We start from the raw sequence: 13,685 nt of genomic DNA, 5'->3' as shown, positions 1-13,685 counted from the left end.
CAGTGACAAATATGCCATGTGTGTTTGACATATGTATAACCTATAAAAAAGTTTGTTGCAAAGTTTGTTGTTACATATTTAGTTTTTCTATTAATTTAAAATGTATATGTAGTTATGATAATTTGGACTAGAACGTTTTAAGCTATGGCCTTCGAGATATACCCTGGTTTGATTAAAACGATCAACGATGGCGAAGAAGTAGAAGACTTCTCCGATGAATCTGATGAAGAAGTTGAGGTTTGTATTGGCACATGAAACTGCATGTTGAATATTCATTCATGAATAAATTTTCTTTTCCCCCTATCAATTGACAAAGTTTTAAGCAGAGGCCACTTACCTTAACAGAAACAGAAATTATAAAAACCTAGTAAACATTTTTTTTCCTAGACTACAAGATATATTAAAAAGTCATTATGTTCAATTTAAATCTAGGTACCTAGGAATCATTCATATTCTGGAACAAGAATGTATGTTACAAACCTGCCTTCCTACGTGTTTCCTAAAAAAATTTGATTTTTTTAATAGGATACAAGGTTTTTATCACATATCAACATAATATATACTACCGCTATATATAATTATATTTACTACCGCTTCCAACGCCCAGGTGTAGGTGCGGAAAAGCGCTTTGGAATTTTACACAAATATGCTATCATTTATTTGTATTCTTTTCAGTATCAACCTTCAAAGCAGAAAATTAAACAAAAGGCAGATTTGAACCCCCAGTTTAAATTTGTGTCTTCAGTAGAAGAGTATAACAAGGTTTGTGAAGTTTCTTTTTACCCAACTGCACAAAAACATATTATATTTTCAGCATTTTAAAAAAGTATTTGATTATTAATAATAAATTATTATTAACTATTTGACCTTGCACGTACCACCTTAGGCCTCATCTCGGTTACCACCATACAGATTGAGGTCAAACACACTCAAATCTATTATTTAAAAGAAAAAAGTAATGCTAATAATAATAAAGTTAAAGTTAATTAGTTGGTACTTTATGGATATTAAGAAAACTAAATTTAGTACATTTTCTAGTTTTAATTGTCAATCTCTTAAGAGATCGATCGATTGCGTTAGGCGAGTATGTAAGCAATCTGATATTGTTAGCCTTCAGGAGACCTGGCTCCTACCCCATGATATTAACTTATTGGGCACTGTATGTGATGAGTTTGAGTACACGGGCAAATCTGCGGTAGATACTTCCGCGGGTTTGTTAGTGGGTAGACCGTACGGGGGGGTAGCCATATTATGGAGGAAGGGTTTATTTGACTCTGTGAATGTGTTGGAATGTGATAGCAATAGACTAGCCGCTATACGAGCCACTATGGGGAATCGTACGATTATTGTAATATCTGTATACATGCCAACGGATTCGATTGACAACCTACCTTTGTTTACGGAAGTTCTGGGAGAAATTAGTGCAATCGAGGATGCGAATAACGCTGAATGTATATATTTGTTAGGAGATTTTAATGCACATATATGTGAACTATTTTATAGGGAGTTGTGTAGTTTTTCTGCTGACCGATCATGGATTTGTGCGGACGTGGAAAAACTGGGAATAGATTCAAATAGTTACACATTTGTGAGTCAGGTACATGGTTGTAAAAGATGGTTAGACCATTTTGTCGTGTCTCAATCTGCTTATCAATCAGTAGTAGATATACGCATAGAGGAAGGGGTATATATGTCGGACCATTTTCCCATTTTTATGACCTGTAATCTTGAGATAGTGAGGCAAAAGCTGATTAAGCATGACTTACCCTGTGGCAAAATAACATGGGGAGATAGAAAGCCTTTTTGCCAGGGCTTCTACACGGGTGGTCTGTGGGTCCGCGGCACCAAAAGGTCGCTGGATGCTCTCCGTATCCAGTACAATAATATTTTTAGAATGTTATTGCGACTCCCCAAGTTCTGTAGCGCCTCTGAAATGTTTGCTCAAACAAGAACAGACGGGTTTCACGCTGTTATTAGAAAAAAAATGGCGTCTTTGATAAGGAGGATAAGGTCGAGTGGCAATACCATTCTAAGAACTGTGGCAGACAGATACGACTCGCCTATAATAAGGCATCTTGTGCGGGGTACCATGCCGGTGGCCCTACATGGTCAACTTTAAAGATTCTAGTAGAATTAAGTACTAACCCTTTTATGTTATTTTATATTATCTTGCAGATTTATAATTTTATGTATTACTAACAAACTGGATCTTTGTAATCTGATATTAATAAATGAAATGAAATGAAATGAAAAATGCAATATACTTATTTATTATTTATTAATATTAATATAATTATACTTTGAAAATCTGTTTTACAATAAATTTTTTTGTGTAATCAGCCAAGATTTTCATTTTTCCATCTAGACAATAAAGCGGGAAGCATTATTTTCAAGACTTTAAACCATACTTTGTTACAGAACACATGGGACAACTTACACAAATACGTGAAGCGAAATGTAAAACAGACCATAGACGAGAAGATAGAGAGGCGGCGGGCACAGGCGAAAGTGAACGGCACTGCTGATGCAGATACCGACTCTGATGTTGATGATAAAGGTTAAGTATTCAATTTATTTCTATATTATATAATTTGTCATGTTCAGACTTGTTGTGACAAACATTTTTGATTTGTAATCTTGTTTCGTTGTAATTTGAAAGTTATTAACGGCTTTTATATGGGTGATGGAAGGAAGTATGCAGAGATCGTGGCAAGTGTAAAGATGTAGTCTCTGCCTACCCCTCCAGGAAAGAGGTGTGATTTTATTTTTATGTATGTATATGGTGATAGAAGTCAATACTCTTTCACGGCAATCATGCTAGTATATTGTTACCTTGGTGGAGATAGTTTTTTAAACCAATCCCAAAATACTAATAGCGAAGCTTTCAATCCCAAAGCTAAGGAATTAAAATGCAAAACTTGTATTTTAGATGGAGAAGTTGATGAACTTGAAATATCAGATGATGAACTCAAAAGGGATGCAATCAAAACAAAGGAGAAGAAGCTCACCAAAAAGCAGAAATTAAAACAGGTATGTATGTAAAAAATGTATTCTTTGTGATCCTACTAATATTATAAATGCGAAAGTTTGTGAGTATGGATGTTTGTTACTCTTTCATGCAAAAACTACTAAACCGATTATGACGAAATTTGGTATGTAGGTAGCTGAAGACCCAGAATCACATATAGGCTACTTTTATCCCTCTCTGCCTCTAGTTTTTAATATAAATCAGTTAAAACATTTATTTGCATAAATAGACTACAACAAGGGTCCAGGGTCAAGGCTGAAGCTTAATGGCAGACTGACTGCAACTGAGAACACGCCAGGATGAAAGAGAGAGCAATACCTGTTAATATTGATTAATTGGTTTAGAAATCACGTCACAAATGCTGTTGTATATCTCATCCTTATTACATATATCATAAGGGTGATTTTACATTAAACATGTGAAAAATATCTCGCTTTAGGAGCTCGAAGATGAAGAATCTGGCACCAAGATAGAATACGACTCGGATTTCTTCGAAGAGCCACCGCCGTACGATGAGAACGCGACTTTCTACATGATGAACTTGTCCAGACCTTTGCTGAAGGCAATTGGAACTTTGAACTATGTGCATCCTACTCCTATACAGTCGGCCACCATACCTATTGCGCTGTTAGGTGAGTGATAATTACTCATACAAACATATAATCACGTGTATATCCCTTGCCGGGTGGACAGAGCCAATGGTCTTAAGAAGACTTATAGGCTATGTTCAGCTGTTTGACTTAATGATAGAATTGAAATTCAAATAGTGACAGGTTGCTAGCCTTACTCCCTCCCTTAGTCGCCTTTTACGACATCCATGGGAAAGAGATGGGGTGTTCCTTTTATTTTTTCTATTGGTGCCGGGAACCACACGGCACAGATCTCTTCTGAGAAAAAACCCTACAAATACTACATTGTCGCGTCGAACTTAGACCTTGTGAACACTCTTTTTACAATATTGTGAAATATCTGAATGTTGCTCTACAAAGTTAAAAATTCTATTGACAGATCCTACATAGCTTTAAAATTTCTCCGTAGCGTAACACGCGCGACGCAGTTTTTATTCCGCGCGATACGCTATCGCTGTCTCGTTAGCATAACGGCGATAGTTTTACGCGCGATAATAACGGCGTCGCGCGTGCCTTGCTACGGGACTTGCGGTTCGTAAGTTATTACGTTACAAATATACATACAATTTGATTTTGTTGCTTAAACCTTCATTTAATACTGTTTACCTTGCAATAGAATGTAGTGACAAGAATTATTGATAACATCTGTTATTTACAGGCAAAGACATATGCGCGTGCGCCGCCACCGGTACCGGTAAAACGGCGGCGTACATGCTGCCCATACTCGAGCGGTTGCTGTTCAAAGCGGCCGGGGGGGACAGAGTCACTAGGGTACTTGTGTTGGTGCCAACAAGAGAATTGGGTGCTCAAGTAAATATTCTTATGTGTTAATATACATTTCATAACATATGGTCACGTCTGTATCCCTTGCGGGGTAGACGGAGCCAACAGTCTTAAAAAGACTATGGGGCTACATTCAGCTGTAAGGCTTTATGATGGAATTGAGATTCAAATAGTGACAGGTTGCTAACCCATCGCCTAAAAGAAAAATCTCAATTATATAAGCCTGTTCCTTAGTCGCCTTTTACGACATCCATTGGAAAGAGATGGAGCGGTCCTATTCTATTTTCTATTGGTGCCAGGTACCACATGGCACATGTTTTATTTTTGATACATACATACATAAAATCACGCCTCTTTCCCGGAGGGGTAGGCAGAGACTACCTCTTTCCACTTGCCACGATCTCTGCATATTTCCTTCGCTTAAAATAAATAAATAAATATATACGGGACAAATTACACTGATTGAGTTAGCCTCGAAGTAAGTTCGAAACTTGTGTTACGAGATACTAACTCAACGATAAAATATTTTATAATAAATACTTATGTAAATAAACATCCAAGACGCGGGCCAATCAGAGAAAGTTCTTTTCTCATCATGCCCTGGCCGGGATTCGAACCCGGGACCTCCGGTGGCACAGACGAGCGTACTACCGCTGCGCCACAGAGGCCGTGATCAGTGGCGTAACTACAGGGTGGCAACTCGGCAAAATGCCACGGGCCCCCAGCCGGAAGGGGCCCCCGGTCAGAGGAGAATCCCAACACAACATTTCTTATTTATCATACATGTTAAGTATAAAAAAGTTTAAGTCTTTGATTTATTTTTGTTACCTACTCAGTATCCTACACAAGTCAAAAAAAAATAATATAAAAAATTTAAAGCTTTTGTAAAAAAAGGGTTGTAACCCAGTTTTAGAACGTACCTATCCGATGAATTTGCCACGGGCCAAGATTGGTATAGTTACGCCACTGGCCGCGATATTAATATTATTTATGTGTTTTAGGTCCATGCAGTGACAAGACAGCTGGCTCAGTTTACATCGGTCACTGTCGGACTGTCGGTCGGAGGTCTGGATGTTAAATATCAGGTAACTATGTTTAATTTATAGATTGATAACATAATAAAATACTTGGCGCATCACTACATAGTATAAAACAAAGTCGCTATTTTAGTCTGTTTGTCTGTCTGCTTGAATCTTTAAAATTACGCAACGGATATTGATGCGGTTTTTTGTAACAGGTAGAGTGATTCAAGAGGAAGGTTTTTATGTATATTTTTTTCCGAATTTTGCACCCGTGCGAAGCCGGGGCGGGTCGCTAGTTGAGATATATATATATCAGAAGATATAACAAACAAAATCAATATTTTACTTTAGGTACTTTTTCAAGTCATTTTACATTTCAATAGTTTAAATTTCAGTTATGTAACTATAAAATAATATACATACATACACATAATCACGTCTATATCCCTTGCGTGGTAGACTGAACCAACAGTCCAGAAAAGAGTGACAAGCCACATTGCTGCTGTTAGGCTTAATCATAGAATAAATAAATATAAATATATACGAGACAAATTACACAGATTGAGTTAGCTTCGAAATAAGTTCGAAACTTGTGTTACGAGATACTAACTCAACGATACTATATTTTAAAATAAATACTTAGATAGATAACCATCCAAGACCCAGGACAATCAGAGAAAGTTCGTTTCTCATCATGCCCCGGCCGGGATTCGAACCCGGGACCTCCGGTGTCACAGACAAGCGTATTACCACTGCGCCACAGAGGCCGTCAATAGTCAATATAATCACTACATAGTATAAAACAAAGTCGCTATTTTAGTCTGTTTGTCTGTATGCTTAAATCTTTAAAATTACGCAACGGATTTTGATGCGGTTTTTTGTAACAGGATAATTCAAGAGGAAGGTTTTTATGAATATTTTTTTCCGAATTTTGCACCCGTGCGAAGCCGAGGCGGGTCGCTAGTTGAGATATATATCAGAAGATATAACAAACAAAATCAATATTTTACTTTAGGTACTTTATCAATTCATTTTACATTTTAATAATTTAAATTTCAGTTATGTAACTATAAAATAATATACATACATACATATATAATCACGTCTATATCCCTTGCGGGGTAGACTGAGACAACAGTCCAGGAAAGAGTGCCAGGCCACGTTCAGCCGTTTGGCTTAACGATAGAATTGAATAAAAAAAATTATACATACATATGGTCACGTCTATATCCCTTGCGGGGTAGACAGAGCCAACAGTCTTGAAAAGACTGAATGGCCACGTTCAGCTATTCGGCTTAACGATAGAATTGAGATTCAACTAGTGACAGGTTGCTAGCCCATCGCCTAAAAAAGAATCCCAACTTTGTAAACCTATCCCTTAGTCGTCTTTTACGACATCCATGGGAAAGATATGGAGTGGTCCTATTCTTTTTTTGTATTGGTGCCGGGAGCCACACGGCACTTAAAAATTATAATATTATTAATCATCTTCCCCCCCCAGGAAAGCGTACTCCGGCGCAATCCGGACGTGGTGATAGCGACGCCCGGCCGGCTCATCGACCACGTGAGGAACACGCCCTCGTTCACGCTGCACGCCATTGAGGTGCTCGTGCTGGACGAGGCCGACAGGTAGGGGTCGCCGTTCGATTCCCGGCAGAATGCCACAGAACCATTCTCTTGAAATAACGAAGAAGGAAACCCTACTTAAATCTTAAACGAAATAGAATAGATTTATTTTTGAAATTGGATACATGGTATCACTTATTGACGTCACATCGCTTTAATCTAATTATAACTACTACCGCTTCCAAAGCGCATGTGTAGAAGAAGCGGCGGAACAAACTACACTGCAGCATTTTTATCGGACGTCATAAATAGGAGGTGAAAAGACAAAAGTAGTTGTAATTTAGCTCACTTTGAATTTTCCTGGCAAATGGAAGAAAGGTTGCCTTTGACCACGATGCCGGAGTGGGGTAGTTTCGTTATTACAATATGGCATTCACGTCAGACCGCACAACCCTGCTATAGAGCAACCGGACTTGCATCATAAGCATCGGTTAGTGTTATAACTAATATATGTACTAATAATATTTAATATTTTTACGATTCGGTACCTTGACACGGGCACACCATTACTAAACAACTCATCAACCGGCGCTCCCCTAAGAACTCAACTAAAACTTAAGGAGGTTTTTTCTTAATCGCAGGATGCTGGACGAGTATTTCGCCGAGCAGATGAAGGAGATCATCCGGCAGTGTTCACCAAAACGTCAGACCATGTTGTTCTCGGCGACAATGAGCGATGAGGTCAAGGACCTGGCTGCGGTGTCATTGAAGAAACCCGTCAAGTTGTTCGTCGACTCGAACAAAGATGTAGCTTTCAATCTTAGGCAGGAGTTTGTGAGGTGAGTTGTTCAGGCACATAATAAAATTATCATGTCTTCAGGGTGCACAGAACTTATATGTAGTTAGATTCGAAGGTTATTATGTAGTTAGATTCGAAGTCAGGCACATATCATGTCTTCAGGGTGCACAGAACTTATATGTATGTAGTTAGATTCGAACGCCACGTCTGGATAACCTTAATGATGTCATTCAGACAGTGACTGGTTCTTAGCTGTCATGACCTAAAAAAAAATGCCTTCGAATTTAGTACTTCCTTCATTTTTTAAGTCGGTCAAAAAAAGAGTAACTTAATTTTGTAAGCCTTTCCTCTGCTAGCTTTTACAATCTACGCGGAAAGAAGTGGCTGGCACATTTTTTTCTTCACGACCAAGCTAGAAGACTGCGCTGGATTGTCGAAAATATAAACCTACCGAGTAGTAACATTTAATCACGTCTATATCCCTTGCAGGGTTGACAGAACCAACAGTCTTGAAAAGACTGATAGGCCACGCTCAGCTATTTGATTTTAAGAAAGAATTGAGATTCAAATAGTGACAGGTTGCTAGCCCATCGCCTAAAAGAAGAATCCCAAGTTTATAAGCCTACCCCTCAGTCGCCTTTTACGACATCCATGGGAGAGAAATGGAGTGGTCCTATTATTTTTCTATTGGTGCCGGGAACCACACGGCACAACTACGAACGAGTAGTTACACACAAAATAATGTCATCTCTTTCTCGCCCACAGGATCCGCGCTGAGCGTGAATGCGACAGAGAAGCGATCCTAGCCGCTCTCGTCTGTAGAACATTCCGCGACCGTGTGGTGATCTTCGTTCAGACTAAGAAGCAAGCTCATAGGCTGCACGTGGCTCTTGGATTGCTGGGTGTTAAGGTAACATTATGTAATCCCGACCACATACATATATTATATTTACGTCCATATCCCTTGCGGGGTAGCCATGTTTGGACAAGACTGAAAGGTTCTACTAATATGATAAATGCGAAAGTATGTTTGTTAACTCTTCACGCGTTATCTACTGAACAATCTTCTTGAAATTTTGTATATATATATATATATATACAATTAAGAGTCTTTAGACCTAGAGTACTTTCATCCCGATATATCTATAGTTTCCGTGGGTTTTGCGAAAACCTGTTTTCTTTTTAAGGTGGCATTACATTCGCGCGGACGATGCTGCAGGTAAAAGCTAGTTATATATACAAAACAAAATCTATGATCACATAGATACATCAAAAAAGTGTGTTAATATGTGTCTACCCTCATTTAAAACCAAATTTCACGTATACAGGTAGCCGAACTCCACGGAGCCCTAACCCAGCCCCAACGCTTGGACTCCCTCAAGCGCTTCAAAGACGAACAAGTGGATGTTCTGGTGGCGACTGACGTGGCCGCCAGGGGATTGGATATACCAGGGGTGAAGAGCGTGTTGAACTTCACCTTACCTGCCACTTTGGAACATTATATTCATAGGGTAAGTAATACTTATTTTTCAGAGTGTAATTTGAAATTTAATTTTAACTAATGGTGTACTTATGGCGACTGAGATAACTGCCAGGGGACTGTTTATTGAATTAATAAGTTCTCGTGGCGTAAGACGGTGAAAACGCCAGGCTTTGGGCTACCAGGGGTCATGAGTATTCGATTTCACTTTACACACTTTAGAGCATTATAATCATAGGGTGAGTATTTTTTAAACATTACAGATTAAATACTATTTTGAAGCGACAGACTTTGCCGTCAGGGGAGTGGACAAAGTAAAAAAGTGTGTTAAATTTAACCCTATCTGCTATTTTAGAGCATAATATTCATAGGGTCTTTATAACCATGGCATAGACTGAATTTAGCCGACCGGACAATACACATGTTTCACAGGATAGGTGCTTTAATGATGAGTTAAACCACAGCCAGGGGATTGGACTTATCAAGTAGTTTAACTTAACTTTTAACAACTTCTTTTGGAGCAATAGAATTTCATAGTATCTGATATGCAGAAAAAAGTAGTGTCAATTCTCCTGCCATAACTTCCCTATATTACTAGTTATTATGGCAAAAAAATTGTAGCTGTTTGGCTTAATAATAGAATCGAGTGTCGTGTGGTTCCCACCACCAGTACAAAAAAATAATAGAAATACTCCATCTGTTTCGTATGGATGTCATTAAAGGCGACTAAGGAATAGGCTTTAAAACTTGGGATTCTTCATTCAGGGCATCCGACCTGTCACTATTTGAATCTCAATTCTATCATCAAGCCAAAGAGCTGAACCTATCAGTCTTTTCAACACTGTTTGCCCAATCTACCCCGCGAGGGATATAGACGTGATTGTATGTATGTATGTACGTGCCAGGTCGGCAGAACAGCCCGTGCGGGCCGCGCGGGCATCTCCGTGTCGCTGGCGGGCGAGGCCGAGCGCGCGCTGGTTAAAGCGATAGTGAGGCGCGCGCGCCGCCCCGTCAAGGCAAGGCAGGTGCCGCCCGACATCGTGGCCAAGTATAAGGGGAAACTGAAGCGGTTGGAGCCCGAGATTGGTGAGTCGACTTTTCGTTCGCTGATTTTAAACTACATACATACATTATTATCATCATATCTACCTATATACATTGCTTAGTCGTAGTTGCTGGTAAGTATTATGACAGCCTGAGTATGGGTTTATTTAAAAAAAAATTGTACCTTTTGGTTTGTTAATATCAAAAAATATTCCATGGTGTAAACTCAAATAAATTTAAACATGAAATAAACATACATACATAAAATAACGCCTCTTTCCACTTGCCACGATCTCTGCATACTTTCATCGTTTCATCCACATTCATAACTCTCTTCATGCAAGCTCGGCGGTTTCGGGTACTCTTGACCTGACCCTTTACCAGGACGTCCTTAATTTTATTAAGATACGTTCGTCTAGGCCTTTCCACTCCGACCTTTCCCTCCACACTCCCCTTGTATATCTGCTAAATAAATAATTTGAACCATTTCAGCCGCAATCCTTGACGAGGAATACGCGGAGAAACAACTGAACAAGATGGAGAGACAGACGACCAAGTTGGAGGGAGTATTGAAGAAAGAGGAGGAAGTCGGACCTAAATACGAGGTCAAACGACAGCACGAGTGGTTCCAGACGCCGAAAGAGAAGAGAGAGGAGAAGGAGAGATTGGCGTTGACACAGCATCAGGGTAAAGGTTGGTCTATGGTTAACTCTTAAAAATGTCTATGGTCATATTTTAGGTCTTAATGAAATGGGGGTAGAAGGCGATCCTATATTATGGTGTCTAAAGTTCAAAAGTTAAAACAAAAAAGGTCTAAAGTTAGCACAAGTGATTCGGCACTCAAACAGAAGATAATTTCAATTCACACTGCGTTATCTAAACTCCACTGCAAATTTTCCTAATAACGTTATATTTTCCGTGTGTTTCCCGGTAGGTACAATACAAAAAAGAATGTCAAACAGGGGTGTCCATCCATCTCTTTGCCCTGGGTATCGTAAAAGGCGACTAAGGCTTATAAACCTGCGATTCTTTTTTAGGCGATGGCCTAGCAACCTGTCACTATTTGAATCTCAATTCTAAGATTGAGCCAAACAGCTGAACGTGGCCTGTCAGTCTTTTCAAGACTGTTGGGTCTGTCTACCCAACAAGGGACAAAGACGTGACTATATATATATATATATATATACATATATGTATGTTATTTTTATATTACAGATAAACAACAAAAGGGCAAAGGCAAGAAACGTAAGCGGGATTCCGACGAAGATTCGGACGACGACGCGGGCGGCAAGAAGAGAAAGAAACAGACCAAGCATAAACCAAAAGACACGCCCGAGGAGAGAGTTAAACGGGAGATGGAGAAGGTGGGTCTTTGTTATGTGTCATTTATTATTCCGTGTGGTTTCAGGCAATTTAGAATAGAACCACTCCATATATTTCCAACTAGCTGTGGCCGCAACTTCGTCCGCGTGGAATAGTTATGTTGGGCGTCATTGAAGCCCTCAAGGATGAATAATTTTCCCGGTTTTTTTTTCACATTTTCCATTATTTCTTTGCTCCTTATAGTTGCAGCGTGATGTTATATAGCCTTAAGCCCTCCTCGATAAATGGTCTATTCAACGCAAAAAGAATTTTTCTATTCGATCCAGTAGTTCCTGAGATTAGCGCATTCAAACAAACAAACTCTTCAGCTTTATAATATTAGTATAGATGTATGTTGTAAAAGGCGAGGCGATTTCATCTTCAATATTATAAATGCGTAAGTGAGTTTATTTGTTTGTTTGTTTGTCACCTCTTCACTACTGAATCAATATTACTTGAAATAAACAATTAAGAGTCTGGAGAAGGACATAGGGTACCTGTCATCCCGGTAAAACTTTAGTTCCTGTAGGATTTGCGAGAGACCTGTATTCTGTTGTAGGTGGCGGTAAATTTGTAGCTTTTTGTAAGTGGGTGCTAAGTTTTTCGCGCGATAAAAACAGCGTCGCGCGTGCCGCGCTAAGGGGACAGTACAGTAATAATCACGATTTCATTTCACCAGGTCGCGCTCCTCCAATCAAGGATGGCCAAACGCAAGAAGAAACAGCGCAGAATCCGCACGGTTGATGACGATGATGATCGCCCAAAAACACAGCGACCTCCCACCAAGAAGAAGAAGTTGAGCAACTTTACGAACGACCTGACAGATACATCTCAAAAAGCAGCGAAGAGACTTCGGTACGACGCCAATTTGGTCCAAAAAGGAAAGTTCCCGAAGGGTCCTCAGCAAAAAGGGAAATCGGGGAAAGGACCACCGCAGAAAGGGAAAGGAAAAGGGCAACAGAAAGGGAAGGCGTTCGCGAAAGGGAATAAGGCGTTCGGGAAGCCCCAAGCGCCGAAAAGCGGACGTAGGAAAAACTAATATTTAATAAAGTTTCATAAATTAATTGTGGTTTTTTGTTTTATTTAATGACTGTTGAAACTAGCAACACATTAGTCTAGAAGTATTTATTGTAGAATGGCAACATTAACATTTTCTTCCTCTTGCGTATACTGGTTCCGGGATGATTACGTCTATTCGGAAGCCATTTATTCTATCACTAAGCCAAGCAGCTGAGCGTGGCCTTTTAGTCTTTTGATGACTGTTGGCTCTGTCTGCCCCGCAGGGGATGAGGACGTGATTATATCTTATATTATTATAATCTTCCTTCTCTCTTTAACTCCAAAGATAAGCTCTAGTTAAACAGAAAGCTTAGTGAAAATTTGCGTACAACTATTATGCGATTACAATATGGATCTCCATTACGCGTTTTCATTAAAGGCTCTGACGATTTCGTTGAATTTTGAAATACATATAGATACACACGGCTTGGATCAGCATCTGGATAAATATCTCTTTTTTTCATATTTTTACCTTGTAAGATGGATAACATAATTTTTGTCGCCAGTTGGTGTAGTGGTCGTCCGATGTGAGACATTTGACAGTGAACCTGGATCGGCTAAACAATGTTTTTTAAACGAATCATCTCCTGTCTCACCTCTACAATCTTTGCAAAAGAACCTAACCCATATTGGATCTTGATATAACTTTTGTAAAAAGACAATCGCCCCCAATTGATTTCTCCTTTATCGAAGTCGGTGAATTTTATATATCCTAATGAATCTATCCTATGAAAACCGTATCAAAATCGTAAACACACGATTAGGTCAAACTGAGAAGCACTTTTTTTGAAGACAGTTAAAAAGGGGAATTACATGTAATCAGGTATAATATAGCTACTACATAATTAAAGACAGACATCTAACGAGTGCTACTATGTCTAATCAAGACTCTATATATACTATAAACTACCTA

General features: G+C 39.1%; 1 protein-coding gene across 1 annotated transcript; it reads left to right on the top strand.

Annotated features, from left to right (window-relative positions):
* The first annotated feature begins 19 nt into the window (after positions 1-19).
* On the top strand, positions 20-12,777 carry LOC106135786 (probable ATP-dependent RNA helicase DDX27). The gene is made up of 15 exons (XM_060951311.1): positions 20-237; positions 676-762; positions 2,419-2,557; positions 2,930-3,030; positions 3,468-3,660; positions 4,316-4,467; positions 5,442-5,525; positions 6,964-7,091; positions 7,670-7,867; positions 8,593-8,737; positions 9,156-9,338; positions 10,213-10,393; positions 10,844-11,044; positions 11,567-11,715; positions 12,393-12,777. Exons 1-15 carry the CDS (start codon positions 145-147, stop codon positions 12,750-12,752), a joined length of 2,394 nt encoding a protein of 797 aa, XP_060807294.1. The 5' UTR covers positions 20-144; the 3' UTR covers positions 12,753-12,777.
* The last annotated feature ends 908 nt before the right edge of the window (positions 12,778-13,685 follow it).

Source organism: Amyelois transitella, chromosome 24 (assembly GCF_032362555.1).
Source record: "Amyelois transitella isolate CPQ chromosome 24, ilAmyTran1.1, whole genome shotgun sequence".
NCBI lineage: Eukaryota > Metazoa > Arthropoda > Insecta > Lepidoptera > Pyralidae > Amyelois > Amyelois transitella.
This window is presented reverse-complemented; position numbering and strand designations above follow the sequence as displayed.

What these genes read in the sequence shown, in the direction of transcription:
- LOC106135786 (XM_060951311.1), top strand. Translation starts at nt 145, where the DNA reads ATGGCCTTCGAGATATACCCTGGTTTGATTAAAACGATCAACGATGGC. An exon ending in CTCTGATGTTGATGATAAAG is followed by an intron (nt 2,558 to 2,929) that starts GTTAAGTATTCA and finishes CTTGTATTTTAG; the next exon opens with ATGGAGAAGTTGATGAACTT. An exon ending in GTGCTGGACGAGGCCGACAG is followed by an intron (nt 7,092 to 7,669) that starts GTAGGGGTCGCC and finishes TCTTAATCGCAG; the next exon opens with GATGCTGGACGAGTATTTCG.